Source organism: Aquila chrysaetos, chromosome 3 (assembly GCF_900496995.4).
Source record: "Aquila chrysaetos chrysaetos chromosome 3, bAquChr1.4, whole genome shotgun sequence".
In the NCBI taxonomy this organism is placed as follows: Eukaryota; Metazoa; Chordata; class Aves; order Accipitriformes; family Accipitridae; genus Aquila; species Aquila chrysaetos.
Genome location: NC_044006.1, coordinates 24,358,431 through 24,385,413, shown reverse-complemented (window position 1 = coordinate 24,385,413; position 26,983 = coordinate 24,358,431). Strand labels below are relative to the sequence as shown.

Here is a 26,983-nt window from a genome sequence, read left to right as displayed (position 1 = left end):
GACACATGCATGGTAGCTAGATGATTTTTCAAGAGACATGCTGAAAAAATGAAGTAGCCAAGCCTGAGCCCAGTGCAAAGAGTTATACAGCCTTTGACTTCAGTTAGTTACTAAACCCAAAGATGAATCTGACTGTAGAAATTAAAAATGTGTCAGAAAAAAAACCTGTAAAGCGCCCAAGGCACTGCTGATAAATATGAAACATTTGTGTCTTGCTAAATGTATTTTTTCATAATTACCAGTATATGGATTTGTATTGTTCAAAGCCCTAACAGTGAATCTCCTGTGATGGATGCGCAATAAAACAGGACTAATTGGAAGCATTAATTTAGACAGAGGCAGAAGTTGACATGGAGCTCTGAGGAAGAGATGCTTTATATTGCCATAGCAAGTACAAAGTGTTTGCCTGTAATTTGCAAGCCCAAATCACACCACCTTCACAAACAAATTGTTGCAAATTGTTGCTGTGTCATTTTTTCCTCCTTTTGTTTTATTTCTCTCCTGATAAATACCTCGGACCCAAGGTCATCTTAAGGAAATATTTGTAATGCAATAGAAACGTTGCTGTAGGTGCTGCTGTGTTTCTGGCAATGTAATTGACAGTGAATGAGCATGCAGGAACAGCTCCCAGCAGGGGCACTTTTGAATAGATATACACTAAATAAGCACGGCAGAATGGGAGAGTAATGTATCTGCATAAAGAGCTGCATGCTGTACATCCCCTCAAAAATCTTCTGCGCTTTAGGCCTGGAACAGCAGAGGTACATGTTGATTTTGCTGCTCCCTCTGCTTTATCTGCCTGCTCCCACCCTGGTCCCAGCTCAGTTGTTGATCATGTGTGATGCTTCTGGCACGTGGGTGATGCCACCAACATCAGATGGAAGCAGCTCTCGGTCCAGTGCCTTGCTGAGGCAGAGCCCAAAATGAGAAGTCAGATTCTGACTGCATCAAAATGCAACCTTAGGCAGGTTTCTTGTTATCTTAGGCATTTCAGCCACTGACCTTGGTTTGTGCCAGATAACTTGTGTTTAGCTACTATATATGAGTTACTGTTTGTGAATAATCTTGGGCCAAGCAGCTGTTTTCCATGTCTTTGGTATGCAAGTACTTGAGTTTTATTTAAATCTCCTATTTGACTGAAACACTGATTTCCAACAAACCAGGTAGCGGGGGGGATTAAGCACCCAAGCAGCGGTTGTGCTGAGCTGTCGTGATGGCTTCAGGTGGCCCACCCAGCACCCAGATTTGAAGAGAACAAAAGATGAGCTTCTCTGTTCCTTTGACTACTCCTTCCAGTTCTTAATGGCCATTAGTCTTCAGATTATTTCCTACTTCTCATTTGGTCATTGGTCTTAGGCTCACAGCCATGTTTTACTTCTGCTCATTGCTTTAATGTTTCCTATGTTCTCCTCTCAGAGTCATTTGTATGCTGAATAATGTTACTAATTGCAGAGGAGTTGTCCTGGATTTACACCGGTGCAGCAGAAGCCACCATATGTCCCAGTGGACTTTTCCTGACACTGCTATCAATGGTCCTGGAATTGGTCCCTCAAGCAAGCCTTCCATTATTTATTTCCATCCAGTCCTTTCAACTCATATTGAATGGGGCTGAAACTCAGCACTTTATCTTAAAATTATGTCCTTCGTATAATGCTTCTTGATATTCCTTCCTCTCAGTGTCCTGACCTTTACTAAGGCTGTTGCTAATATATTCTCTTAGCCATGGTAGTTAATGTTAATGCAAAGACTAATGTTCTCCTGCAGCTTTAACGCTGATATGCCACACTTAGTGCTCTGTATCCAAACAGAATTGCTTTCCGATATTGCACTTTACTGTGGGAATAATTTTACTGCTTGGGTACAATGACAGCTGAGAATGCTTAAAAAGAGAGAGAGAGGAAAGGGAAAATGTAATAAGGCAAAAGTGTGACAACAAGACACTTATGTCAGTATTATTATTGCATTTCATGGGAATGTAACATCTGACTGCCACACAGCTCTTCCAGCATCTGTCTGTTGAGGACCCAGAGTGATGTTTAATTGTAGTTCATTCAAAGCGCTTGAACAGAAAGTTCTTTCTTTGTCATTAGCTCTGCTGCACCCTAGTTTCAAGGTTATGTTTTGTATATTAATAAATTAAGTTCAGACCAAGGAAAGCTTGGATCAGAGCAGTGTAAGCAGTAAAAACACGTTATTAGCTATTTCAGAGATGGATTTGTCTTTCCAAAGGCACCACTGGGTACGTTTGCACTTGCGTCGTTTCTGAGGCAACAACCCACAGCTGCGTTCGAAGTTGTTTGCCGATGCATCAGGAAATCTCAAGCCCTCCCTGGGACCCAGGCAGTCACACGTACTAAGGGCAGTGCAGTGACGCCAGGCGTTACCACGGAGGCAGGCACTGCAACTACCAGAAATCGAACGTTCCCCTTACACGGCTGGCATTTCTGCACTTCCACCAGGGAAAAAATCAATAGCCTTCAAGAGCAGAGCGGTCGGATCCCAGGGCTAGAGACACATCACACAGCAAAGCATTAGGACAAGCGCCTCAGGACTTTGCTCCCGCCACACTTTCTCAGCAGGGCACACCGGGCTGCACGTTTACTGTACGGGCAGGGTGTCCGAGCGCTTGGTGCTCGCCCTCGGTAGCCGTCCGGGGTTGCTGTGCAGCACTGCACAGCCGCTGTGCTCCTGGAGGGGAGGTGGTGCGGGGAGAGGCAGGAGAACAGCCGCTCTCTGGTTTGCCTGCTGACTCCAGCCCCCACCAGCAGTAGCTGAGGAGCAAGTACCATGCTTGGGGAACTGTGTAGTGTTTCAGCCTGACTGAAATAAAATGAGGCTCCCAGTGTAGCTGCTGGAGGGGGAAGGAGAGAGATAAGATGCCCACGTCGTATCACCAACAACATAACTGGTATTAACGAAACAGAAGTCAAGGATGAATGAACATTGAGGCTGAGCTAACTTTCACATCAAGAGAAGATCCCTGAAGGGCTGTGTGCTGACAGGGCAACACGGAAAAGCTGGTACATTTAATCCCTTCACAAGGGCTGTTCTGTGAATAATCAGAAGTTGTTAGGGTTGTCAGTCCAATTCCCTTCCAAAATAAAATCAAGTGTGGAGGTGATGACATTTCAGGAATGGGTGAAGTAGATTCTCTCCTGGATGTAAGTAGTGGCAGGTTTAACCAGAAAGCAGAGACAAATAAAATATCTTATTTGTAAAGTACTGTGCAAATCATGCTGCGATAGGGGTTATGCTCATCATTATTACTATTATTCCAAACAGTGATTCTATGTTGATGGTGCAAAGAAGCACATATGACAGTGCCAGCCTGTCACGTTTAAGGCAGGATGAAACTCTAATGACCTAAGTCCACTATAAACACTTAAACCATTGAATGTAAATGATGTTTCAGATATGCAATGTGTTCTTATGAAAAGGCAAGACCGACAGATGTTTGAAATAACATTCCGAAGTAGCACACACATATTGGTAGTAGAATTTTTTTAAAAAAATGCAAATTTACATGTAAAAAGAGACCATCCACACAGAAAGGTGAAACATTTTACTTTGTTGTGTAACTGCATTTGTGCTGAATAAGAAATATGCTTGCAGAAGTGAATGAACCGCAGAGTTGATAAAGCATATTTTTATAGTGAGATCCTCCTCCTAACTTCATATGTATTTCCACTTGAATTACTGATCCCCTGACTAATCAAGTACCGCTGTATCACCATGTCATCTCACCCTTATGTTCTTTGTGTATGATATTGCATATCTCCACCTCTTGAATCTAATTCAGGAGCAGTAACACTGAGTGAAATATAAGTAGCAGAGTCCTGCTCTCATTAGCAGAAATTATATCCAGCTACTGCTGTGACCTTACTTAGAAGAACATACAATTTACGACACCAAGTTGGACCACCATTCCTTCCAGACCAATACCCAGCTTCAAAGGATGGCAAAAAATCCATAGCTCAATACCTGTGCAATCTTGCAATTCACCTAATGGAGCAAAAAAACCTTTCTTCATCTCTGCAGTGAGCAGCTGATATTTTCAAGAAGGGAATTTGATCATTCCCTTTTATCTTTGTATGTCCTAATGCAACATGCACTCCTGACACTCTAGAGTTTCAGGCATGCACCTCCATTTTTTGCAGGCTGTGGAGGGGCTTTGCTGGCGCCCATCAGCAGATCTCCTTGAAAAGTAGCTCACGGAGCACCCGTGTGGCTCAGTGCAGCTGAGCCATGATGAACATCCAGGTTATTCTGAAATCAGCCTTAGCTGAAGCCACGTTCAACTTAGGACAGCTAAGAGGCAATACAAACTTTTGTTCCAGAAGCCAAAAGAAAGCTGTCGCTAGACTGTAGGAAGGATGAACAGAAATGAAAAGTAACAGCTCACTTACTTCTTTCCCTAGCAACCTTACATCCACTCCCGAGGCTTTGCTAGCCCTGTATAATCCAGTAGATAATAAGAGCAGCACGTTACAGCCTTTCTGGCTGATTTATATGTAACCTTACCTCCTCGGGCTGTGCTCACAGGAGAAAATCTGGACATGGAAACTCACTGCCTTTTATAGCCCAACTCCACCTTGGGAATTATCCCATTCAGTTCTGACCCTTTGTACCCCCAAACCAGTAACCAGTCCCCCATACTGGAAATGCTGACTCCCTTGATCCTGACCTCGTTTGGTTCTCACTTGCCCAGATGATAAAATGAGATGGTGAATAACCACACAAGCCCTGCCCCGCTGCCATTTACTCACTCCGAGGCACAGTGTCCCTTTTCCTTCAGCTGGGCAATGGCCACAAAATCAGAGTAAAGCTTTGCTTCAGGTAAATAGAATACTTTCTATTTGTGTGTTACTTGCTCACATAACAAATCAGTACAAGCTCCTCATTACAAGCCCTCATTGGAGATCAAGCACAAGGATAACCAGGCACTTGGAGGTAATAATCTATTTGAAGGGGGCATAAGTAATAGATCATCCAAATTACTTTCAGTGAACAGATGAAATGACTGAAATACCTTCAGGGTTTGTAGAAGTTAGTCAGCCTATGCATAACTGTAACATACCTTCCGGCCTGCAGTATCAACATTTCTGTACCTTTTTGCAAGTAGAGAAAAAAAGGTCTGCATCGTCGAAGCAGAGAGATCCACAAGTAGGGTGCTCTGCTCTGCCTCCTTGCCAGTTGTCATACAGTGTGTTAAAATATTTGAAATCAGCCGTGAATCAGAAGTTACTGGGAAAGACAGACAGAGGAATAGACAACTTGTTCCTATAAATGTTTCCTTAGAAAAGACAAGCTAAAAATGACTGTGCTGTAATGAAGGAGTATCCTGAGTCTAGAATAAGTGTCCTTGATTGATAGGTAAGTCGGTGTAAATTACTTAGAGCTGGAGGCTTAGTCCTGAAGAAATTAGGTTTGGAAAAGACATATCGTCTGGTGCTGGAATCAAAAGCCTCTGACTTGGTTACCTCCAACTGCAAGTGGGAGGATTTTGAAAGGAGTGCAGCAGGTCTAGGAGCTGTGATTTTTTGGAAAAAGGCTTATGCATGAAGAAGGAGCTCCTACTTCCTCATGCTACCTGCCGCTTTCCAGTTCAGCAGGCGCCAGACGTCTTGCCTCGCAGGGGTCAGGCGCAGATGATGGGTAGCCTGCTGTTTCTTTGGGAGGCAGCAGCTCCTAGCTTCAGCTGAATTAGTGCTTGCCCACTTACCCTCTAATATGGTAAAGAGAAATGCTTCCTAATGCATTACCATGGAAAGGCTGCCAGGCCCTGCTCTAGTCCACTCTTCAGCCCAGTGAAGTGTTGCTCTCTAAGGCTTGTTGTCTGGTGTTCGGTAGAAACTGGTTCTGAATCTCCAAAGCAGTGGGATTTCCTCTCCTGGAAAGTATCGCAATACAGAGACTACATTTCACCTTTTCAAACATCACTTTTCTTTATCCCTTTACTTTACTAAACAAATCCTTGGTTTGCTTTATGATGATGGCATCTAAATAGAGAGAGGGATACGAGGTGGGATTCATCTCACCTAATATTCATCACCTGAAAGCTGGACATCTAGTTAAAGCTCATCATCCGCTATGTGACCTCTTTTACTAATGGCAAGAGAGGAGCCTCGCTGGGGTACTAGTCGACCTGTGGATGGGTGGATTGCCTGCCAGAGCCACAGCTACCTTAGACTAAGCATGTAACTTTTGCGTATCTGAAGTTACTCACTGTTTTGGAGAGTTGTCAGAAACCTTTTTAAGATGGCTTTGAATCCTCCTTTTCCCCTTCTTATTGCTGCTTGTGAAATGGATACCCTTGCTTGAGTCAGCGTCCATGACACCAACTACACCCTCTCTTTGGCAAGATCCTATTTTAAGCTTTCCATCAGAGGCCACAGCTATTTGTGTCATTGTCAAAACTCTTCAAAAGGTCCGGTGACATTGATGGTAGGTCTCTTAGAAGCCAAAGGTTCTGCAGTAACATAAATAGGATCAGCAGCACTAAGTGCAGGTGAAAGAAAAGCCAGCTGCACATCCTTTCTGTCTCCCTTGGCAACAGCATCCTGCCAACAAAAACTGCTGCCAAGTAAAGGCTGGAAAGGAAGGGATGTGCTTTCGCAAAGCCGGGTCTGGACAAGCTTTGTGTGAGGGGAGAGCTGTCAGACCAAGACACACTTGTGTGCTTTTAAAATTATTTTTGATTTGTTCCATGTGGTTTTGCACATGAGGATGCACAGAGCCTCTGTCCTTATAAAGAGTTTTCATCTGAAATTCCAAACGACGGTCTCTGCAGTTTTGAACTGTATGTTTCCATCCATGACAGCACACAGGGAAGAAATCTGTGGTGAGTTACTACTTACAGATGTGGCGAATCCTCCAGCAAAGGTTAAAATACGTGGCATGGTTCTCTTGTTACGCCAGCTGCAGCTCCGTGCTAAATCATTTTTTCAGCAGCAAGTTCTTAATCAGCCCTGAGTTCTAGAAACTGCTAAACAAGCTGATATTTGTAAGGACCAATTTTTTTTTTTTTATAATGCACTAAATATCTTTATTTAGAAAAACCTTCAGACTGGAAACAGTAAGGGTGAAAAGTGAACTGCAAATGGCAGGGAGAAAAGGAGCATCAGCACGAGAGTGCAAAAATGCAAAAACAGATCTAAGATTATTATTTGTACTCTGCCTTTCCATGTCCTCCATGAAATGATCATGGCTGTGAAAACAGAGCTTGTGTAACTATGGGTAAAATATACTTGTGATATAATATATGCACCTGCCTAGCCTTCCTGATAGGGACTTCAGTCCCCGAAAATCAGCACTGGGGTCACTGTCGGAGGCCCTGTAGCTGTTAGTGCTGCCGAATCCCAAACCTGTTGTCACAGCATCGTTCCTTTCTGATTTGGCCACGGTGTCAAAAAAGAAGTCTGGCTGCAACGTGCTTGTATCCAAGGCCTGAAAAAAAGAGGATCTTCTCACCTGGTATGGTAAGAGAGAAGAAGGATCTGGCTTTTCTCTCTAGCAAAATATTAGGAATTAATTTTGTGAGGAGCCCATATAACAAACTAACTGCTCGGGTTGTTGCAGCAGCCCTGGATACAACAAAGACTCTGAATCAAAGACTGAGTCATGGGGATTGCCCTCTGACTCCTGGGGGATTCCTACACTGCTCTCAAGAAGCCCCCAACTTGTTGCTCTCTTAACATTTCCCTGGGCCTTTTGAGGGATTGGTAGCTGGCTGCACAGGGCACATTTTTGTGCTCTTCGGGCAGTGTGTTCTTCCAGACACCCAGCTGTGCCAGAGAGAAAGAGAGAAACAGAAAAAAGAAGAAATGGAAGAAGGGAGGCAGGATTATGACTCTAGGAATCCCAGGATCTGTGGACTTCTTTATGGTTACAAAGTAGAAATTGCCCAGTCACCACTGAGGAGTGAAAAAATAAAATATAGAACATGCATTTCGATGCCAGGGAAGGAGAAGGAGAGAAGAAGATCACTATTTCATTCCCTGTATTTTCCTCTGACAGGAATATTAATATCATTAGACATAATTGAATGAAGTGGAAAGTCTGGTGAAGGGACAGAGGCAGGAGGTAGATCTGTAAAATCCATAAACACACAAAAAGCCTAACGCTGCGTCGGAGGGAGGGCACTCTGCCTTGAAACAGGGACTGAACAGCCTCACAAGGGCGTGCAGCTGGGGTGCTTGTTGCTGTTTTGTTCCCAGAAAACGAGAACTGCCAGCAATCCTCTGGCATTTGAATAGACCCGTGTCAGACAAACTGTATCTGGACTTGATGGGAAACCAAGCTGGAATACCAAGCAGCCCTTCGATCTGCTGGCAGAGAAGGGGACTGGCTCAGTAAGTAATCTTGCCTTGCAGTTGCAAAGGTACTCCATAAAGGAGCGAGCCCTCTCGCTGCACAGCCCTGCAAGACACGCCTGCCTGGGCTGTCTCTGTCCTCATTCCTCCAAACCAGTTCCAACAATAACAGCAACTCTTGCGAGCAGCTGCCTCGTTAGGGAGAAGATGTGGTTTTCCTTTTTCTACTGAGGGATGAAGCTTCCAAATCTGTGTGATGGGAGCAGGTGAGGATGTCTGCTGACAAGTCCAAATGATATTTTCAGGTAAGTGATTACCTTGAACAAGCAGCTAGAGTCAGGCTCCTTCTTGTTATTACCCTCCTCTCAGTAATTACTGTTGTCCTAGATTGTCAGTAAGCCTTTTCACAAGGTTCAACAGCTTGGATGTCTGTATATATTTAGCTGAATCGGGGATCTGAAGCATTTCTACGGCACCTATTCCCATAGTGTCTGTGAGTCTCTAGTGCAGTGTGAGAATGGATTGCGAGCTGCCTGCTCTGTGCCTACACGACGCTGTCCTATTTGTCTCACCCATTGTTTAACTCCCTGGAGGACCAGAAATGAATTTTGATTCACAGGCTCGCTCTCTTGAAGTCTGTGATGGAAGTGCATCTTTGAGGCAGTAATAGTGTTCTGCAAGGTTTTTATAGCGTTAAAGGACCGGGACATCTTGCCACATGAAAACTGTAGCTACCGTTACTGTTGTTGCACAGGGAGTGTCAGCGGGTACTGCTTAATTTGTGTTTGTACATGTGATTTCCAGAGCTTCTGCTGATGCTGTTTTATGTTACTGCAAATAGAGCTGTTACTCCATGTGTCTCATTCCCTGCATTTTACCAAATAGCTTGTGTACTGAAGTTGGGGTTGATCACCCTGCCTAATACTTACAAGGGAAAACAGACAATAACTTGTAAGTTAATATCTGGGAGTTCTGGCGTGACAGCCACTGATGGACAGGCAGGGAAGAGAAATTTTCTATGCAGAGTAACCTACTTCTCTCAGTTCTCCCACCAATCACAGAGATGAAATTTGCTTAACTCTTTGTTTGTACAAAGGCTGCTTTGTTGTGAGTGAAAATCATATCGCTTTGACAGATTACAAAGAAATGACCGTAACAAAAGTAGTAATATATACTTTCTGCACAGTTTCCATCTATTAAAGATTCATTTTGCTCCCTGTAACGTTTTAGGTTTGCTTAGAGACACATGAGAAGTTAATAGTGTCGCGAAGAAAGCTTTTGTTACAACAATAACGAAAGCTGTTGCTTTGAACTGGTTTTGCACAACCTTCTCTCACTATTAGTAAGTCACAACTGTTAGAAGCACGGAGAGGCTTCAGCATGGCGTACAGTGCCCATGTGCGCCCAAGCCCTAGGTCTGTAGATAAGGGGTCCTTTGTAGGACGCTCCCTTTGCTTCCCCTGCCCATGGCGGTCTGAAACAATGAGTCCAGCAGTAGGCCTCTGCACAAAAAGCTCTTCCTGGCTTCCTAGAGCAAAAGTGTTTGCCAAGTACTGCTCAGGGCAGCTCTGTTTGTCTTGCTGCAAGGTCCGAGGTAGTAGAGGCCAGAAGGGGTCAAACGCCAGACTGAGCTCGTTGTGCATATTCATTTGCTGCAGAGAACGTGAATGTGCAGCTCAAAAGTTTCCACTGTATCTCTGGCAATTAGGACTTGGTCCAAAGCCCGCTAAAGTCATTGGGAACCTTTCCACGGGCTTTAGATCAGAAGTTACGTAAGTTTGTGTTGTTTAAAGGGGGTGCCCCAGGGAGGCTGAACGCGTGAGCTGACTCGACAGCCACATGCCTGCTCTGCCATGTCATGCAAAAAGGCTGTTCTCGAAGTGCTCATGAAGTGTCCCGTGCAGCAGCAGGCGGTATTAACTCCTAAATGAAGCCTTTTCATGTTGTCCTCTGCCAGGACCCTGGCTCCTAGCAGGGGGTCCCAAGGTCCTGGGATAAAACAGTCAAAGAACGTCAGCTGCTGGGCCCTGAATCCCTTTGTTTTTCTGGTTTGGAGAGCGGCAGTTCTGCCTCCCACACGCAAATAAGAGGGTCGTGAGGATGTTCCCAAATGGTAGGACCCTGCGGGTCTCATAGTCTGGGAAAGCAAAATATTCCTAATCCCGGACTTTTCTGAGACTCGCTGAGGACATCAACCACAGTCTTTTAAAACATTGCTGTAAAGGAACTCCTTCATTTTCTTCACGTACACAACTGTACACGCTGTTTCTAGACTTCTTATGTGAGTGTACAATGGGAAGAATCACTGCAGGGAGATCCTGTTGAGATTTGAACCATTGCACCATGTTGTCAGGAAGGAGGTTTTATGGCTAAATGCACATCGGCACCCTCTGTGTACACTCTGCTGTCTGCTGTGCTTCATCCTTGAGTTAATTCATTTTGCACTTAATATTCCCTTCTTGGTGCACTACACAGGACCACAGGATGACACAGTTCATGCCACAGAGATGTCAGGTCAATCAACCTTCTCATTAGGGTTGAATGGTTTTAATGTAGTCATAAAATTAGACTCCAAAATTGGGAATTTGACACACAGCATTTAAAAGTCCAACCAGTTTGACCCCTTCTGAGCATGAGCTCCTACACCTTAGAAATGGCCCCTTATGAAAAAACTTAATGGTGTGAACTGACCGTGAACATTTAATTGTTTATTATTATTTGCTATAATGTGCTTACATCAGTCTGTATTACCATTATGCCAGCAGATAGTAAGGACTGCCAGTCCTTACCCCAAAGGGCTCATGCCCTAAGTAAGATCAGTCATAAAGAGTCTTAGGCAGCCAAAACTGAAGGATTTTGGCAAAGAGCTGCAGGACTGTGCTTTGAACTGACCAAGAGCATCTGCTATGTACCATCTCACCTGGGATATCAAAACTTTGGCCATGACAACTTGATAGCAACCAGAAGGTTTCCTTTCAGTGGTAGTCTGATTGAGGGTAAGCTGAGGCCCTGGGGGACGATTGGCATCGTACCCACCATGGCCCTTTTCTCAGTGCGGGTGCATTTGTGAAGCAGAGACAGAGATTGGGAAAAGAAGACATTTGAAGGGGTTGGTTAAGTCCATTTCTGTGACAAATGCCTCCTGCGCCTTAGTAGAGAAATTCAGAATATCATTTTCCTAGGCTTAAGCCAAAGTTGCCAAACAGAGCAGTCTAATATCAGGGACCTCAGTACGAGTCCCACTTTGTAAGATGTTGCATATTCTCAAGCGATAGAAAAGTAAGCGGGAGCTCTGGGCAATCAGATGACTGCAAATCCAGCCAGGGCATGCTTAGGCGATGATGCAGAACATCTGAAAATACTGATTCCAGCTTTACTTTTGCTTTCCAGTTGGCTGTTGGTCAATTATAAAGCCAATTAATTCTACTTAAAAGGGCCAGCAAAGCCCACTGTGAAGTCCTTATTATCAGCTGGTTCTCCCTAAATATACAGCACTGGCTATTTTTACAATGAGCTACTAAGCTGAATATTTTTTCAGTAGTTAGGGGCACAGATTAGCTCTGGTTATCACTGAAGGAGTTACTGTGGTCCATTCAACCAGTAAAAATAAATCCTAAGAAGCTGTAGCTTATGGGGCTACGGTGGCTCTGCAGGGGCTGTTAAAGGGAGTCTAGCAGATGAGCAAAACCTGACTACCACAGCCTGAGACAGCCAAATGTCATGGGGGTTATTGTTTATTGTCAGATAAATTACTTCTGATGTAGTATTTATTTCCTTTGAATAATTATTTCATACTTTAGCCACCTAAAGGTACTAGGTAAATGCATCTGGCTTCCCGTGCCTGATGTGGGGTGACCTGCTACCAGAACAGACTGTCCCAGAGAGATTATAAATCTTTATAGCAGCAAGCTTCTGATTTATCAGTATTTCAAGAAGTGGAGACGGATATTAGGTAGGTTTTTAGCCAGAGATCAGGGTTTCTAACCCCAGGGCACAATATGCAGAAAAGCTGACAACTTCCTAGTTCCTTAAGAAATATCCTGGAGAAAAACATTAACCCAATAGAGATGTTTTTCTGCGCATGAGGTGTGAGAGAAAGTAGTTACACAAAGAACATCCAAAAATTTTAGCAGGCATTGCAATCGTTATAATCTAGTATCTCATAGGATCTGCCAATGCAGTTTATCTTGTGTGCTCAGAGCAGCAGGCCTAAAGTTTCCTGAAACATTATCTCCACACACCAAATCCAAACTAAATCATCATCCTTTCCTCTTTGAATTTGTTCTGTGGCAGCAACTTGTCTTGGCATGAAATATTAGCCATATGGACGCTAGAATATCTGCTTTGACCTTGACCTCAGAATAAGTGCTGCCAAAAATGTGAAGATAAGTCCTGCCTTTCATTTCCAAGAGTGATGCTCCACAAGTATGGCATGATCTGCTTTCCTGGCTGCATCTCACTGTAAGGAATATGTTTTTTCTTTGACTAGGTGTTCTGCTAAGAGCATATTGTCTGCGGCTGGCTAGGAACTGGGAAGCAGTACCCCAGAAGATGGTTTATTTGGCAGAGATAGTTATTTCAGAAATAATAATAAAAATGAGCTAATTTTAGCATCAGGCAGTGGAAAGTGCATTGCTTGTAATTGGCTCTTACTACGTCATCCAGTCAGTGTTTTCATCTTCTGGATACTCTACGAAGTAACAGGAGGCTGCTGGGGGCAAGATGAGGTGAATTTTGTTGGTTGCAGATCTCCGCACTGTTCTGGTTCAGAAATTATTGTTAGTGATCAAAGTAGAGCATTTAGCTGGGTAAGAGGAATAGGTGCTGCTCCTTTGGTTTTTGCTACATGTATTGCACTGCTTGCAAATGGGTGTGAATGATGCACAGGATTCAGAATAAACACATTTCGTGGCATTTGCATCTGCCCAATGTGCAACAGAGCCCTAGGGCCCTGTGGTGGACACCTAATTAGAGACCTTCTTTCATTTTCCCAAGTCCCTGTCTTCCTTTTCTGCTGGTGCCCGTAACAGATATTCCCAAGTTGGGTAGAACTAAATGGCTTGACAATGCTCATGGAGAAAGCTGGCAAGCCTGGGAAGGGTGGAGAAGGGGTCAGGACGGTACTCCACAGTCTTGGCTGGAAGGCGATCATTACCCAATTTGGAGTCCTGCGGCTTTGACGAACTTGTCTCCCTGATTAGTTAAGACTGTGACAACATTTTTCACCTTGACACTGCTGGCTGAAATTCACACTAGCACAGTGCTAATGGTGCCATCTGACGATGCGCAGTGGACGGTGCAAAATGGATTTATGCCGTGTGCTTCCTAGTGGGCAGAGATCCACATTACGCTCGACAGCTTCAACATATGGAAATGGTGACGTGTGATTGATGTGGTCCCTGCAGGTCACGCTAACTCACAGTGTATTAGCCCTGCATCCCGGGGAGGCTTATGCTACTGCAGCTGCCCACGTCCATTATCTGGACTAGGAATAAATGGAAGAACTGATGTTCCCAGCGGTGTGAATCTGGCACCTCGTGAAATGATGCGCACTATGGAGGGTGGCGGGAGGCAAATTTCACACAATTCAATCCCACAGCACATGCGAGCACAGAACAGGTTACAACCAAACATTTGTATATGGGTGTGAAGGGCAGTTGTGTTGGATTGAGTCAGTCCCCTAATAATCATATGGCTTTTTAAAATGGCTGTGATAGCTATGTTTTCTTGTTTATTTTTAACATTTGGAGATTTTCCACATCTCATACTCTAAAATAAGCAACTAGATTTTCTGAAGTTGCTAAGTAAAGGACAGCATATATCACCCAGGAAGCCCTCTCATCAGACACCCCTTCTTGACCTAATTTTCAGCAAGGGCTAAGCAGCTGCTCTCTCAAAAAACAGATTGCTTAAAGGCATCCAAGACTGGGGGCAGCCAAAATTTAGGATTTTGCAGCCAAAAGAATGAGTGGACTAAGGTTCCCCATAACGATGCGGACATTCATCTGGAGGCCTCCTGGCGAAAACAAAAATGAAAACATCTTTTGTTTCTACCCCTAAAGAGTAGGATGCTTTGTAGCTTCTGCAGGGAAATCACCTGCCTATGGCACTTTAAAGCACTCTCCTGAGTCCGTACTGCATCCTCCTCTCTCCCTTTGCCACAGAGATTCCCTGCAACCTTCCCTTTCCCACCTCGCTGCTCCCACAGCCACGGGGCCACCGCAGCCCCGGCAGGTTTTCCTTTCTCTTCCTACTTTCCCAGAGAAGCCGACAAAGTTGGATGCTAACTCTTCTGTCCTTCAGCAGAACATGGAAGGTATTCCTTCCTGCCAGATGCGCAAGCCGTGCTGTTCCCTGTCCACTGGTCCCTCCCTGGTGTCTCACCCTCTCTCTGTGTTTTTTTCCTCCAGGTGTTCTACTGATCTTGGCACTGACGGAAGAGCTGGTGTTTTCTGTTCAGGTACTGTCTCCCACTGTCTCCTCCTCTCAGGGCTTCCCGATGGACACTACCACTGTCACAGCCATGGGAACAACACCTCGCCACAAAGACCGCCATGTGGCAGAGCCCCTTCCCACCTCCGCTCGCACCGTTCCCCATCCCGTCAGCCTGGCGGAGAAAGCGCCTTCCGCCGGGCAGAAGCAAGCGAGCGGCCCTCGCGTCGGCGAAAAGGAAACGTATCATTTATATAACCAGAGTGCTTTGTACTCGGGACAGACTCGCCCCAAGGGGAAAATATTCCAGGTTTTCAAAGGCAACTTCACAGAGTCCTCAGAGCCTTACCTAAAGACAACCCTGCACTCTCCCTTCCCTACCCTGAGGAGCCCTTTCACAGACCACCCGTTTCAGTCCCAGACCGCAGCATCCAGCGATCCGAATGGCACAGGGCTGGCAAGAACTACACACTCAGACCCTTCTGCCCACCGCAACGCCTCGGGAAGCCTTAGGGAAGCAGAGCGAGGGGACGGGGCTGAGCTAGTGGTGCAGGAGGCAGATTTTGCCACCACAACTGCTGGACCATCAACTGAACCTGAAGCGGTGTCGGTGCCTTTTAAACCCACCCGCTACGGCGTATGGGATATGCTGAGCAAAAACAACTCTTGGGTAACCTTGAATCTCAGTACAAATGTCCCTCTGTTTGCTGGCCCTGGATCTGCAACAGCAGCAGCGGGTCACTCGGTTCAGACCAGTTTCGACGTCAGTGTCTCCTCCCCGGCAGCGGGAGACCCCGAGGGACCCGCTCCAACGCAGCACGGTGCAGTGACTAACGCGACCTCGCTGGGCAGTGCTCTCTCCGCAGCGCCTGCCACGAGGTTGTCCAGCTCCGTTTCCACAGCTGGCTCCACCGCCACTGGGAACTTCCTAAACAGACTGGTTCCTGCCGGCACCTGGAAACCCGGGGTGCAAGGAAACATCTCCCATGTCACCGAAGGGGACAAACCCCAGCACAGAGCAACCATCTGTCTCAGCAAGATGGACATTGCCTGGATCATTCTGGCTATCAGCGTACCTATATCCTCATGTTGTAAGTTAATTGCCACTTTATTTTGCTTTCTCTTTCCTTAAAATTCAGATTTCGGCCCATGATTCAAGGACCAGGTGGAGAGCTAACAGAGGCAGGGCGGCTTGAGATGGGTGAGAAGCAATCGCTAGACAGAGATCACATTCACTGACCAAAGTGCTTAGCTTCAAAATGCAGGGCTAAAATGTTTATACTCAAAGCGTACTTGCCCTGTTGCTATTAGAAATCACTTAGTCTTTTGGGGCCCTCCATTTGAGGGCGTAACACAGGGCTGAACATCTCTAGAAGGTGAAGCAGCTTTACTTCAAGGTGTTTAAGCTGGTGACCAAACATTGTACAAGTCTTTAATCTAGGAACTGCTATATGTTGCCCTGGAATTGGATTTTAAAAGCCCACTGCTAACTCAAAGGATTAATGACACTTGTAATGACTAATACCTTAGGAAACAACAGTTTTCCAGCACAATAAAATATTTCATTGCAGGCAGTTTGTGAACTATCAGATTTTAAAGTCTTATAACCAAAGTGCTGGTTTCCTTTATTTTAATTCCAACTTTGCAGCTGCCGAGGGAGCAGGAAGAGTTTGAAATCCTGGCCTTTGGACACTGGGAGTCAGCCACCTGCAGGACCAGGGCAGGCTGGGTTCCCAGAGCTGGCTTAGGGTCTTGTCATTTGACTCAGTTACAAAAAACACATGAGAAATTATGAGAAAGCTTGTGAGTGGATGCTGGGGTGTCCCCTGCTTAGCTGGGTTATATCAGCAAGGTGGGACAACGTATTCTCTGGGGTTTCACTGTTGGGGGGTGTGATTATGCCGATCTGTCTGAAGTGAAACAAAACCAAACATTTCCCAGCCTTTGCTGTCTGAGGAAGCATAAAAGGGTAGCAGCCAACAATATTGAGTATTACAGCTGTTATTCACAGCTACGAGCTGTACTGAGGACAAGGCTAGATGAGCTGACCGAGCCAGTCTCGCACACAGCTTACTCCTGCCCAAAAGGACAGTTCTGCCCTCTCTGAGGCGCAGCCCCCTGATCCTGCCCCTCTCCTTCTGCCTGGGCCTGACCTGACACCTCCCCAAGACACTTTCAGATTGCTAAAGTGGCCGAAAATACTCACTTTGCTCGTTGGTACTTTCTGTCCACCCAGCAAGCTGAACCAGGTCCCCGCAGGGTCAGATGAGCACGAGACCTGGAGCGGATGAGGCTGCAGGAATTCACACCTGGAGAGGGAGCAGCACTAAACCTTTCAGCAGCTGCAAATTATTGCATTGGCTCAGCATAGCTGTTAGACTTGCACCTCTGGGACCTTTGGTTCTGCTGTTGCCAATGTTATGGTTAAAACCACAAGTGAGAACAAAACTTAAACCTAAAAGATGGACAACCAAAATAAAGAGAAACCAAAGCAGAAGTGTGCGTACATACTTCTGCGAGAGGTGGGATATAGCAAGGACATGATGAGAAGCAGCAATATTTGATGAGCAGTGCTTTGTCTATCAATCAGTAGAAATAGAGGATCAAATAAATTCTTCCAAGCATTGTGTTTTGGGCCGATATTCAGAAAGCAAGCTGATCTGGATAGAAGGTGTCCAAATACAAAACACAGAATATAATACCATACAACACAAGCACAGGAAGCACAACCAGTGTGTAAACTGGTGTATGTCTCTGCCTGCAGTGTGCCATATATGAGCTAATAACTAATGATAGTTGTTATTAATAATAATATTATGAAGAGTCTGTTGGCAGAACAAAGAACCCACTATTCATTTAATAGGGGTGTTTAAATTTTTCTTCTTAGCATGTGCCATAACAGTATGTGTTCGTACGACTGTGCCTATTCTGTTTCTCGTATTTGTAAGCTACATTTTTTAAAAAGGCAAATGTTATTTTGAGAATTATCTATACCAGCTCTAATACCACTGAGTGTTTAAATGATTCAAATATTTAAGTCCTGCTTTCAGGTCCAGATTTCTGAGGATGGTCTTCAGTGGGACTCTCCTTTTAAAATCTGGGGATCCTCAGATGTATTTGAGAGTTGAAGTGAATGCTAGGCAGGCATTTAAATGGGATTTTTTTTTTTTTTTATCTGGCTGAAGTGCCTAGGGAATTGCTTTCCTCCCCAAGTTGTGCTGTTTAAACTATGCCATATTAGTGCTGTTGTACAGGCATAGGTTATTCCTATAGGAGAAGAAAAACAAGTTATAACAACCTGAAGCACTTTTACCCTGATGCACGTGTATCAGTCGTGGCTCCTCTCTGTGCTGCACACCGGGGGGGCACTTCATTTCCTGACCCTCGGGCATCCGTGTGTCTTCAGGCGCCGGTGTGCGGTATGGGATGTACGGTGTGGGATGTACGGTATGGGATGTACGGTGTGGGATGTACGGTGTGGGATGTACGGTGTGCGGTGTGGGATGTATGGTGTGCGGTGTGGGAGGTACGGTGTGCGGTGTGGGATGTACGGTGTGTGGTGTGGGATGTACGGTGTGGGATGTAGGGTGTGCTGTATGGGATGTATGGTGTGCGGTATGGGATGTATGGTGTGCGGTGTGGGATGTATGGTGTGCGGTATGGGATGTATGGTGTGGGGTGTGCGAAGGGGACTGTCGCCACCTCCCGGGCACAGGCGCCTGCAGCTGAGGACAGAAGGCCCCACACTGGCATTTGCTCGTCACTTCTGGTCTAGAGGAGGCTGATGCTAAGAGACGGATGAAGAGTACGGCCGTTTGGATTTCATTTCAACTTCAAGGAGAGAAAATGTTTTCAGTGAGAGGCTCTCACAGCTGTTGTGGGCATGGACTGAGAAAACACTGTCCTGCTCCTGCTTTGGGATGCTGAGAGGTGGAGATATCTCAGATATCGAGACTCAGCCCCATGCTCTTAAATATCTGAGCTGCCTCAGGAGGGAACAAGCCACGGAGAAAGTCACTGAGGATTCCTATCATGGGAGGTTATTGCTGCCCCCGAGCTGCGGGCTGGTGGCTCTGTGCTCAGGCTGGCACCTTCAGGACTGCTGGCCAGACCCAGCGAGGGGCACAGCAAGCCCTGAGCTACTGCTGAGACACCTGTGAGAAAGGCTAAGGCCCTGCACCAGGGGCAGAGGCAGCCCCGAGGCAGGGAAGTTACCAACACACCCCAGAAAGAAGTGGAAGGAGGTGAGGAGAGGCAACGGGAGCCTGTGGATGCTTGCAGAGCCGCAGGAATCTAATTAACTCCCCTCCCTTCTCCTGCTAATGAGGAGTGCCCCTGAGCCAGCTCGCTGACCTCCGGGCTGTTTCCAGAGCCCTTGCAGAGGCACGCAGTGGCCAGCACATCCCTCCTCTGCCGGGAGCCCTTGTGCCTTTCCCCAGGCTCCCTCCCCTGCACGAGGGGTGGCGAGGAGGCTGGAAAAGCCTGCCTTCCCAGGGGGCTTCTGGGCACAGCTTGTGCTGCCCGAAATCCTCGGAAGGGAAAACGCGCCACAGTGCTGCAGAGACACGACTGTCCTTCTCCGACGCGAGGCCCCACGCGCTGCTCGCAGTCACACCTTTTATTGACAGGCACCTGTTAAACGAAAACCTGTGGGCATTCTAACTTCCATAGCAGGGGAGGTGACCTGCTAGAGAGTGACCACAGGAGCCCTTGGCTCCTCGTCCCCGCTGGAAGAAGTGCCTGGGACGTTGCCCTTCTTGCAGAGGAAAGACCCTGCCGGGGCTCCTCGCTGGCCTGTCCCTGCTGTGGGGATTTGCAGCCAAGAGCACAAAGCAGCAGAGGGTTTGTTCAGCATCGCTGTGCCCTGGCAGCTGAGCCCCGCCGGGGACCGGCAGGTCCTGCCGGCCGTGCTGGTGGCACGGCTCAGTGGCTATAGCACTAGCCTGAAGACCTGGGCCTCGGGAGCTCGCCTGCTGAAATAAGGGATGGGATTTAGCTTCCCGTCCTTACAGTACATATTTCTTTAAGGATGCATAGGTTTCTGAGTCCCACTGAAATCCCTTAAAATGCTAGCCAGAAAAGTAATGCTTTGAATAGGAATGCGCAAGCCACGTCTGCTGCATGAACCTGGGGAAATCATTTCACCTTTTGGTACCTCAGTTTCGTGGTATAAATTACGGGGCTAATGTTGCTAACGCCATTCGAGGGCTGCAAAAATGAAGGATTCTGTATCATTGCGTTCCCAGAAAAGCAAAGTCATATATAACACTGATATCAGTATTTTCTGCATGTCACAGTTTGAGTTGTTTTTGCAGTGTCCTTCAGGCAGCCTTGAACATTTTTGTGCACGTGCATTTGTACATGTGTGGGTGCCTGTCTCTGCAATGCAGAACAAGACACAATATGAACTCATTTTAAAACCCACCGTCCCGGTCCTTGGGCTCCCAGTACTTACATCTCTGTAATTACAGAATGACACGATAAACCGTTGAAGAACAGAAACTTGCAAATCAGATGTGCAGAAGTCAATTCATTCAGTCAGTTCTGCTGACATGGGAAAATGAGAGGAAGGCTGAGCCTCCGAACGCAGGCGTCAGCAGAACTCAAAGAATATATGAAGAATTGCCTTGGACCTAACCCCACTTAGCTCACATTTCATGCACTGGGACGCGTTTCAAAATTATCATTTCGCCCACTTTCTCCATCGCAAAACCTACAAACGTTTGCTTCCCGGTCTGAAGCGAGAGAGATCGCAAGCCCTGAGTCTAATCCCCAGGAGTGAGTGCAGGCTGAGCTGGAGAAGAGCCTCCCATCTCCAGATGTAAGCAGCTGTGGTCAGTAACCAAACCCATCGTGATACCTGTATTACAGCTAAGGCCATACTACTATAGATGGCCACAGCAGATGAGGGAAATTGAAAGAAATACAGAAAAAACACTGTTTTAGTCATTGAGGCAAGGGTTCTGCAGAAACTTAGTTTATATTATGATCTGCAGGCACAGGGAGAAGTAAATTAACATCCTTTGGTCTGAGTATCTCCTGACTTTTAAGTGCATGCAACATTCAGGTCTGTTAACATTGTGTTTTATGTGGGAGCTGGAGAATGAGGGAAGGGGGTATGCAGCTATAGAAGATTGGTAAAATATTTAAGTGAGTTAAAAGGAAAGACAGAAGACTATCAGGAAACTGCAGGGAGTCGGTATGATCTCATTACACTGCGTTTATGAGGCCGGTATTGGATATGGTGTGTAATCCTGGTGGTTTATGTTTTAAAAAAAAGATTGGAAGATTAGAAAAGAGCCATGCGAATGATTTAAGAGCTGAGAAATGCAACATAACTCCAGTCGTGTCATCATGTAGTCCAAGAAGAGGCTGAAGCCCACATATATGGGGGACATTTCTGATAGCGTAGTGGAGGTTTTTAATAAAAAAGGCAAAAGGAGATTGAGGAAGTGGCGGATAAAGCTGGAGGTTATTTAGACAATAAGGGGTGGGTATTTTCCTGTGAGATGTGCTGTACCTTAAACACAGCTTATGGTTAAGTTAACAGATGGAAGTCTCCTGGCGTCCAAGTGTTGAGCAGGTGAGAGTAGATGAGGTACATGTTCCCACCAGCCTAGAAACCTATAAATCTGTGAGAATCTCATTTCTCCCGTTTGTGGGATGTATTATGTCCTGTTTCTTGGGCAGGGGGGCAGATAATGCAGACGTAATTTGCCTTAGGGCCAGAGAGAGGCCAGTGTCAGGGCCGGAGCTCGTCAGCAGCAGCTCTTAGCCCCTGAACGTGCAGGTTGACTTTTCTCCCTCCAGACTAGCAGCAGGTCAAAGGGTCAGGGTTAGAAATGCTTCTGAACTCCCTGCACCTCCAGTGTCCACAAAATTGCAGAGACCCCTGATATTTCCTAACTTGTGTCGTCACCTCTGTGCGGGGAGCTTCAGGCTGACACAGGGACAACACTGAAGTGTCCTTCTCGTGGCACTCACTATTGACTTTAATGTGGAGCAGGCAAAAGGAAAAGTCAGTTCAGCTTTTCTGACTCCGAGAAAGCATCCAGGTGAGTCCTTGAAAACCAGAGAAAAGTTAGTCCTTTTTCTGCCCAGAGGGTTGGCCACCTCTGAAACAGAGGTGGTACATGGCAGCACTGAACAGCAGCAGTTTCTCGTCCTTACGAGGACATCACATAATATACCAGGAAAGGTAAGCAGTGTATTGCAGCTACTGTTGTTGTTATTATTGCCATTTCTTCCTTCCAAACCATCTCTGCCCTCTATGTGTTTCAAACACTTAATATGTCTTTGCTGGCCATCAGAACTGTCTGTCTGGAAAGAGTTTTTCTGTAATACATATAATTCTAATCATGGGAGCAAAGCTGTACCCTGTTCCTAGTATTGTTCGGGAAGTGAGCAGTCCTATGTTAGCTATGTTAATTTCACTAAAGTATGCCCCAGAAGGGTAATTAATACGAGATGAAGAGGGAATAGCCCCATTCCAACCCTGCTGTCCTCTCTCTCCCTCTTAAAACAGGTCTCCTCTACTTTGAATTGGGGCAACTTAGGTAGACAGCCTTCTGCTAAAGTATGTTATATTCCAGGAAGCTCAGGAACCTGTTTTCCACGGTCTTCCATCCAGTTGCTTGTGTGTGCACTAAGGTTGGAGGCCAGGAGTGTAATTAAGGGAGAAAGCATTATTGCTGTGCAGCAACCATATCGGCACATGGCAAGGCCATTTCCTGCTGGAAGAAGCAGAGATCTCTCTTAACTCAGTGTCGCTGGCTTTCAGCCCCCCAAACCCAAATCCGATACTTCTCTGTCAGCAGCCACAACATTTTATAAGCCGTAAAACCTCAGGCTTTCAAAATATGTGCACAGCGATAGAGTTGGCTTTACTGGGGCTCTCATATCCTCAGGCACCTTCAAAAACTCTCTGTGCCTTAGGGAGCACTTGTTGCTGGAGTGCTGAAAAGCTCCAAGGTCTGTTGGCTCTCGCCAGCAGTGGGGAGGAGGAAATGTAGGTCCTGCTTCACTTCCTAATCTTAAGGAGGCTGCAGGCTGGGCTGGGACACGGAGAGGGTGGCAGCGGAGTAGGGAGCAAAGATGCAGCCCTTCAGGAGGATGGGCATTTCCCCGGGCAGGGAGAGCAGTTCTGGTGGCCCCCGCAGGTGGAGGGGGGGCACCCAGCAGGACACAGCAGCAGGAGTTGGGCTGTCAGCAAATTAAGTTCTCGGTGATTGAAAGACTGAAGCAAAACGAGTCAAAGGTAATAGCAAGTTCAATGATGACCTGCTTTTCTGAAACGTGCAGGAACAGCGCGGGAGATTTTTCCATTAGTTTCGGAAGAAGATTTATAGCAATAAGCTCACCTTTCACTTTGAATGAGACATAAACTGCCTGAACTCAAAGCCACTAATTTTTTTTTTTCTTAGTAGCTTATTCTTTTGTTTTAAATAGAGCTCTAGCCTTCCACTTTTGTATTGCCATTTTGTGTGAGTAGATGGGATAGGGAATTAGACCCACGGCATATGGGTAGCTGCAATGTTTGTCAAAACAAACAAAGCAGCTTTGACCTCTCTGCAGTCTTTTCTTTCCTCTGGGCTATAATTCTAATAAATAATTCTGGCTGTAGCTGAGAAAATAATATATTTTTCTGCTTCATGAATATTTTCTCTCTTCTTTTCTATCATGAGGGGTTTAGAAATAATGGAGTGAATTTACAACAGGCATTCCCTATTTCACAGGTACAAATCAAAGTAAGTACATGTCCAGCTACCTGTCTGTATAAATCGGGTAGATTACAAGCACCACTGGTCAATTAATCCACAGGTGTAAGATAAGCACACAGACCTTATGCGTTCCTCCTCTGAAGAAACGCTCAGGGTTCTGCCTGAGCAAGGACCAGTGGGAGCAGTAAGTTCGTTACTCTGGGTTTCCCTGGCTTTCCTAAAATTGCCAAGATTACCCATCTGAATTGCAACAGAGATGACTAAACCAAAAGCGATTCCAGAAAATAGCCCGCCCGCTGGGGGAGTGTTATCCTGGCATCGCTGCGGTCAGGGGGCTGCCTGCGGCGTGAGACCGGACAGACAATTGTACCAACAAGCTTCACTTGCTGGTCCCTTCCTCTTGCCTATCTGCTCTACTTTAAGCTGAAATATTTCAGACTGCAGCAGCGTAAGCGTGCTCCACAGATAAGAAAAAAAGCCAGGCTCAGACACCACCAATGCCGAGGCAAGGGTGGGGAACGGATTGCGCTTATCAGTAGATCCCACATCCTGATACAGCTGGTGGAGACAGGCAGGAGAGCCCCAGCTCTGGGGCTCGTGCTACCCTGGAAGCGTAAGCTACGCGAGACAGGGGCCGGAGGGGATCTCCATGCCAGCTCACCGCTGTCTCATTCCGCTCAGGAGCCCATCTGTTCCCCTTGCTGGTCACTGATGTTTTGGGGCATGGTCACAAAGTACCCCAAATCCAAGTGATGAATGTGAGGTGACAGGGGCAGGGATCGGTGGCACTTCAGGACAGAAGCTTTTGGTATTGAAGTCGTGCAACTACATGCATTTCTGAATTTGGTATTTGAGCCTAGGGCAGGTGTCTCTCACTACCCATTTGCTAATGTGCTCACCACTGCAGCGTCTGAACACGCTGGAAGCAGAAAAGATCTGCGCAGAGGCATCCTTCGCAGTCCCTGGGGAGTGTCCTCTGTCCGAGAGGGTCTATAAATCCCCCCTTAGGTATTAAAATCCCATCAGTTACAACAGCAAGGCTTTTCATTAGCCAGGCAGCCACATCTTGAAGATTATAAACTTGCATCAAAAAGAAAGTGAAAACTGCATATTCTGCCAAGGCCAAAGCCTCATCTGCTTGGCCCAGATTGACTTAATTGTGTGGGGTTTGTTAGGAGAGAGATAAATCCGACTGAGAGTGAATCGTCTGAATGAAGGTCACCAGCCCTCTCCTTAAGTAACGTAAAAAACAAATCCATGGTACTGATGAGTCCTTATTGAAAGGAAATAACCAAATTTTTGACGTGTTTCTATTGACAGCAGTTCTGCTGACAGTCTGCTGCATGAGGAGGAAGAAAAAGACATCTAATCCAGAAAACAACCTGAGCTATTGGAATAATGCTATTACCATGGACTACTTCAACAGACATGCTGTAGAGTTACCGAGGGAGATCCAGTCCCTGGAGACTTCAGAGGTACCTCACTTGCAGAACTAGTGTCTGAAAACTGTAACTGAAGCTGTGCTGGGAGAAGGGGAGAGGACGTCATATTAGTTAAGCCTTGAAATCCCTGTGCACGTTCAGGGAAACAGCTTTTTGAGAAGGACTCACCCCTACACATGTATAAGTTGGGATAAACATGTCAGCAAAACTGGATTGCCATCCTATTCCCAGCCATTGCAGATATGTTCCATATTGCTGTGCGGCCACAGGAGTTAGGCACCTCTAGGTGAATTTGCTCCTGGGTTTCTCTTCCTTTTGAGCATACGGCCAATGTGTAGCCATACCATGACTGCTTAGGAGAGCTCTTTGGGCTGGCTTGTTACTGACAGTGGGTCCTTCTAATCTGTCCGTTGTGCATCGCACACGGCGTCAGATAAGGGGGGGGGGGGGGGGGGGCGCGGTAGCGGGAGTTAATAATGCAAAGAAATTTTGTGCATTTATGTCTTGGGAGCCACCTATAGCTTCTCAAATGCCAGTTCCGGGGGTGAGTGTTCCCAGTATATAAGCAATCAAAACATTAATATATGAGAGTGTGTAGTGATGGTTGGCAGACTCATCAGCCTTTACTTAAGGGATCTGACTGGTTCCGTGGGATTATTCATATATGGGCAGGTGATCCTACTGATAGAAATGTATTCCCTGGCCTTAGAGATAGAGAAGAATAATTTAGTTTAGTTCAAAGGTGTTTAAAACCTAGAAGTGGTGGAGAGTTTGGGTTTATGCTAAAGTGGTTTTCTGATCTGCTAGCTGACTGACTCATCTCATTAAATAAAAAAAGAAGTGTTTAGAAAGGAACCTCTGAGATGTGATTAGACAAGCACTCATAGTTGCTTCCTTAACCCCACTTTGCTGGCAATCAGGTTGCTCAAGCTAAGGCAGGACCTGGTCTAGACTTACCAAGAATCAAATGCTAGGCCTATTCACATCTAGGATGGTCTCCAAAAGCTGTTATCTGAGTCATTTTAAACCTGATCAGAACATGACTGAACTGGGGCATGCTCAGGTAGCTTGGAACCATGTATGTCATTTTCTGACTTTAAAAAGCAGCTGAAAATGCATCTTTGAGGAGTCAAGCCCAGCTGATAGACAGGAAACTGTTGCAATGCATCATGGAAGTAAAAAAAAAAAAAAAAAAGTGAAACCTCAAATTCTGCTAAGGGACCTGAAGTTTGGTGTATCTGACTTCTGGGTCCCCAGACTGGGGAGGAATCAGCCTCACTGCCAGAGGAGCTCTTCACTCACAGCTTCTACTGCCTGAAGAAGGGTAAAACCGGCTCAGTGAACTTAGCTCACTGGGAGCTGGAGTCCCCCAAATCCAGGCACTTTTGGAGGATTGGGAGAAGCCATAAAAATAGCAGTCCATTCCTCACATGCATTCGCAGAGGGCAGAGGAGTGCCCTGGGTGCTCATGGAGGGTGAGGGGTGTGAAGTGCTCACCCTGCTTCTCTGTCTTTCTCCTAGGATCACCTCTCCGAGCCGCGCTCCCCCGCCAACGGCGACTACCGCGACAGCGGGATGGTCCTCGTGAACCCCTTCTGTCAAGAAACGCTATTTGTAGGGCACGAGCAAGTCTCTGAAATATGACCCCACAGCTGCCCCCGTATTGCAGTTTCATCTCTACTGTCTCCAAATTACAAATAAATATATATATATTATAAATATAACCTTTGTGTAACCCTGAATTACAAGAAATGTTTTCAGCTTTTCTTTTCTCCCTCAGAATTGTCAGCCCCTTTTTTTATAAGTGTGGTAAAACTTTACAGAACAAACTGTGGCTTTATAAAATAAAAGTATTTCTAAGCAAAACACCTGTCAGATGGACTGGTTTCCTCACTGTCATTTACAATCTGCTGCCAGATATACTTGGTCTGGAAGAATGTTGGGTAAGGCTGGTTTGGGGGCAGGTAGCCTGTGTTGAGTACAGTATCCTGCATCCTACATGACATCAGCCTGGCCATGAGCATTCCTGCTCGGTGACCGTCCCTTCTCCTGCTGTGAAATGACTTTGGTCACTCCT

At 46.1% G+C, this 26,983-nt stretch overlaps 1 protein-coding gene across 5 annotated transcripts in view; it reads left to right on the top strand.

Annotated features, from left to right (window-relative positions):
- The window catches only part of TMEM108 (transmembrane protein 108), a 173,303-nt gene extending 146,531 nt beyond the window's left edge, over nt 1-26,772 (top strand). For 3 of the 5 annotated variants that reach the window (XM_030009684.2, XM_030009686.1, XM_030009685.1), the window contains 3 exons: nt 14,723-15,835; nt 24,785-24,939; nt 26,428-26,772. In XM_030009684.2, the coding sequence (XP_029865544.1) occupies nt 14,723-15,835; nt 24,785-24,939; nt 26,428-26,550 (1,391 nt within the window). In that variant the 3' untranslated portion in view covers nt 26,551-26,772. Of the gene's footprint in view, nt 1-8,178; nt 8,618-14,722; nt 15,836-24,784; nt 24,940-26,427 lie in introns of those variants that run through there. The other 2 variants (XM_030009688.1, XM_030009687.2) reach the window with 2 other exon arrangements.
- The last annotated feature ends 211 nt before the right edge of the window (nt 26,773-26,983 follow it).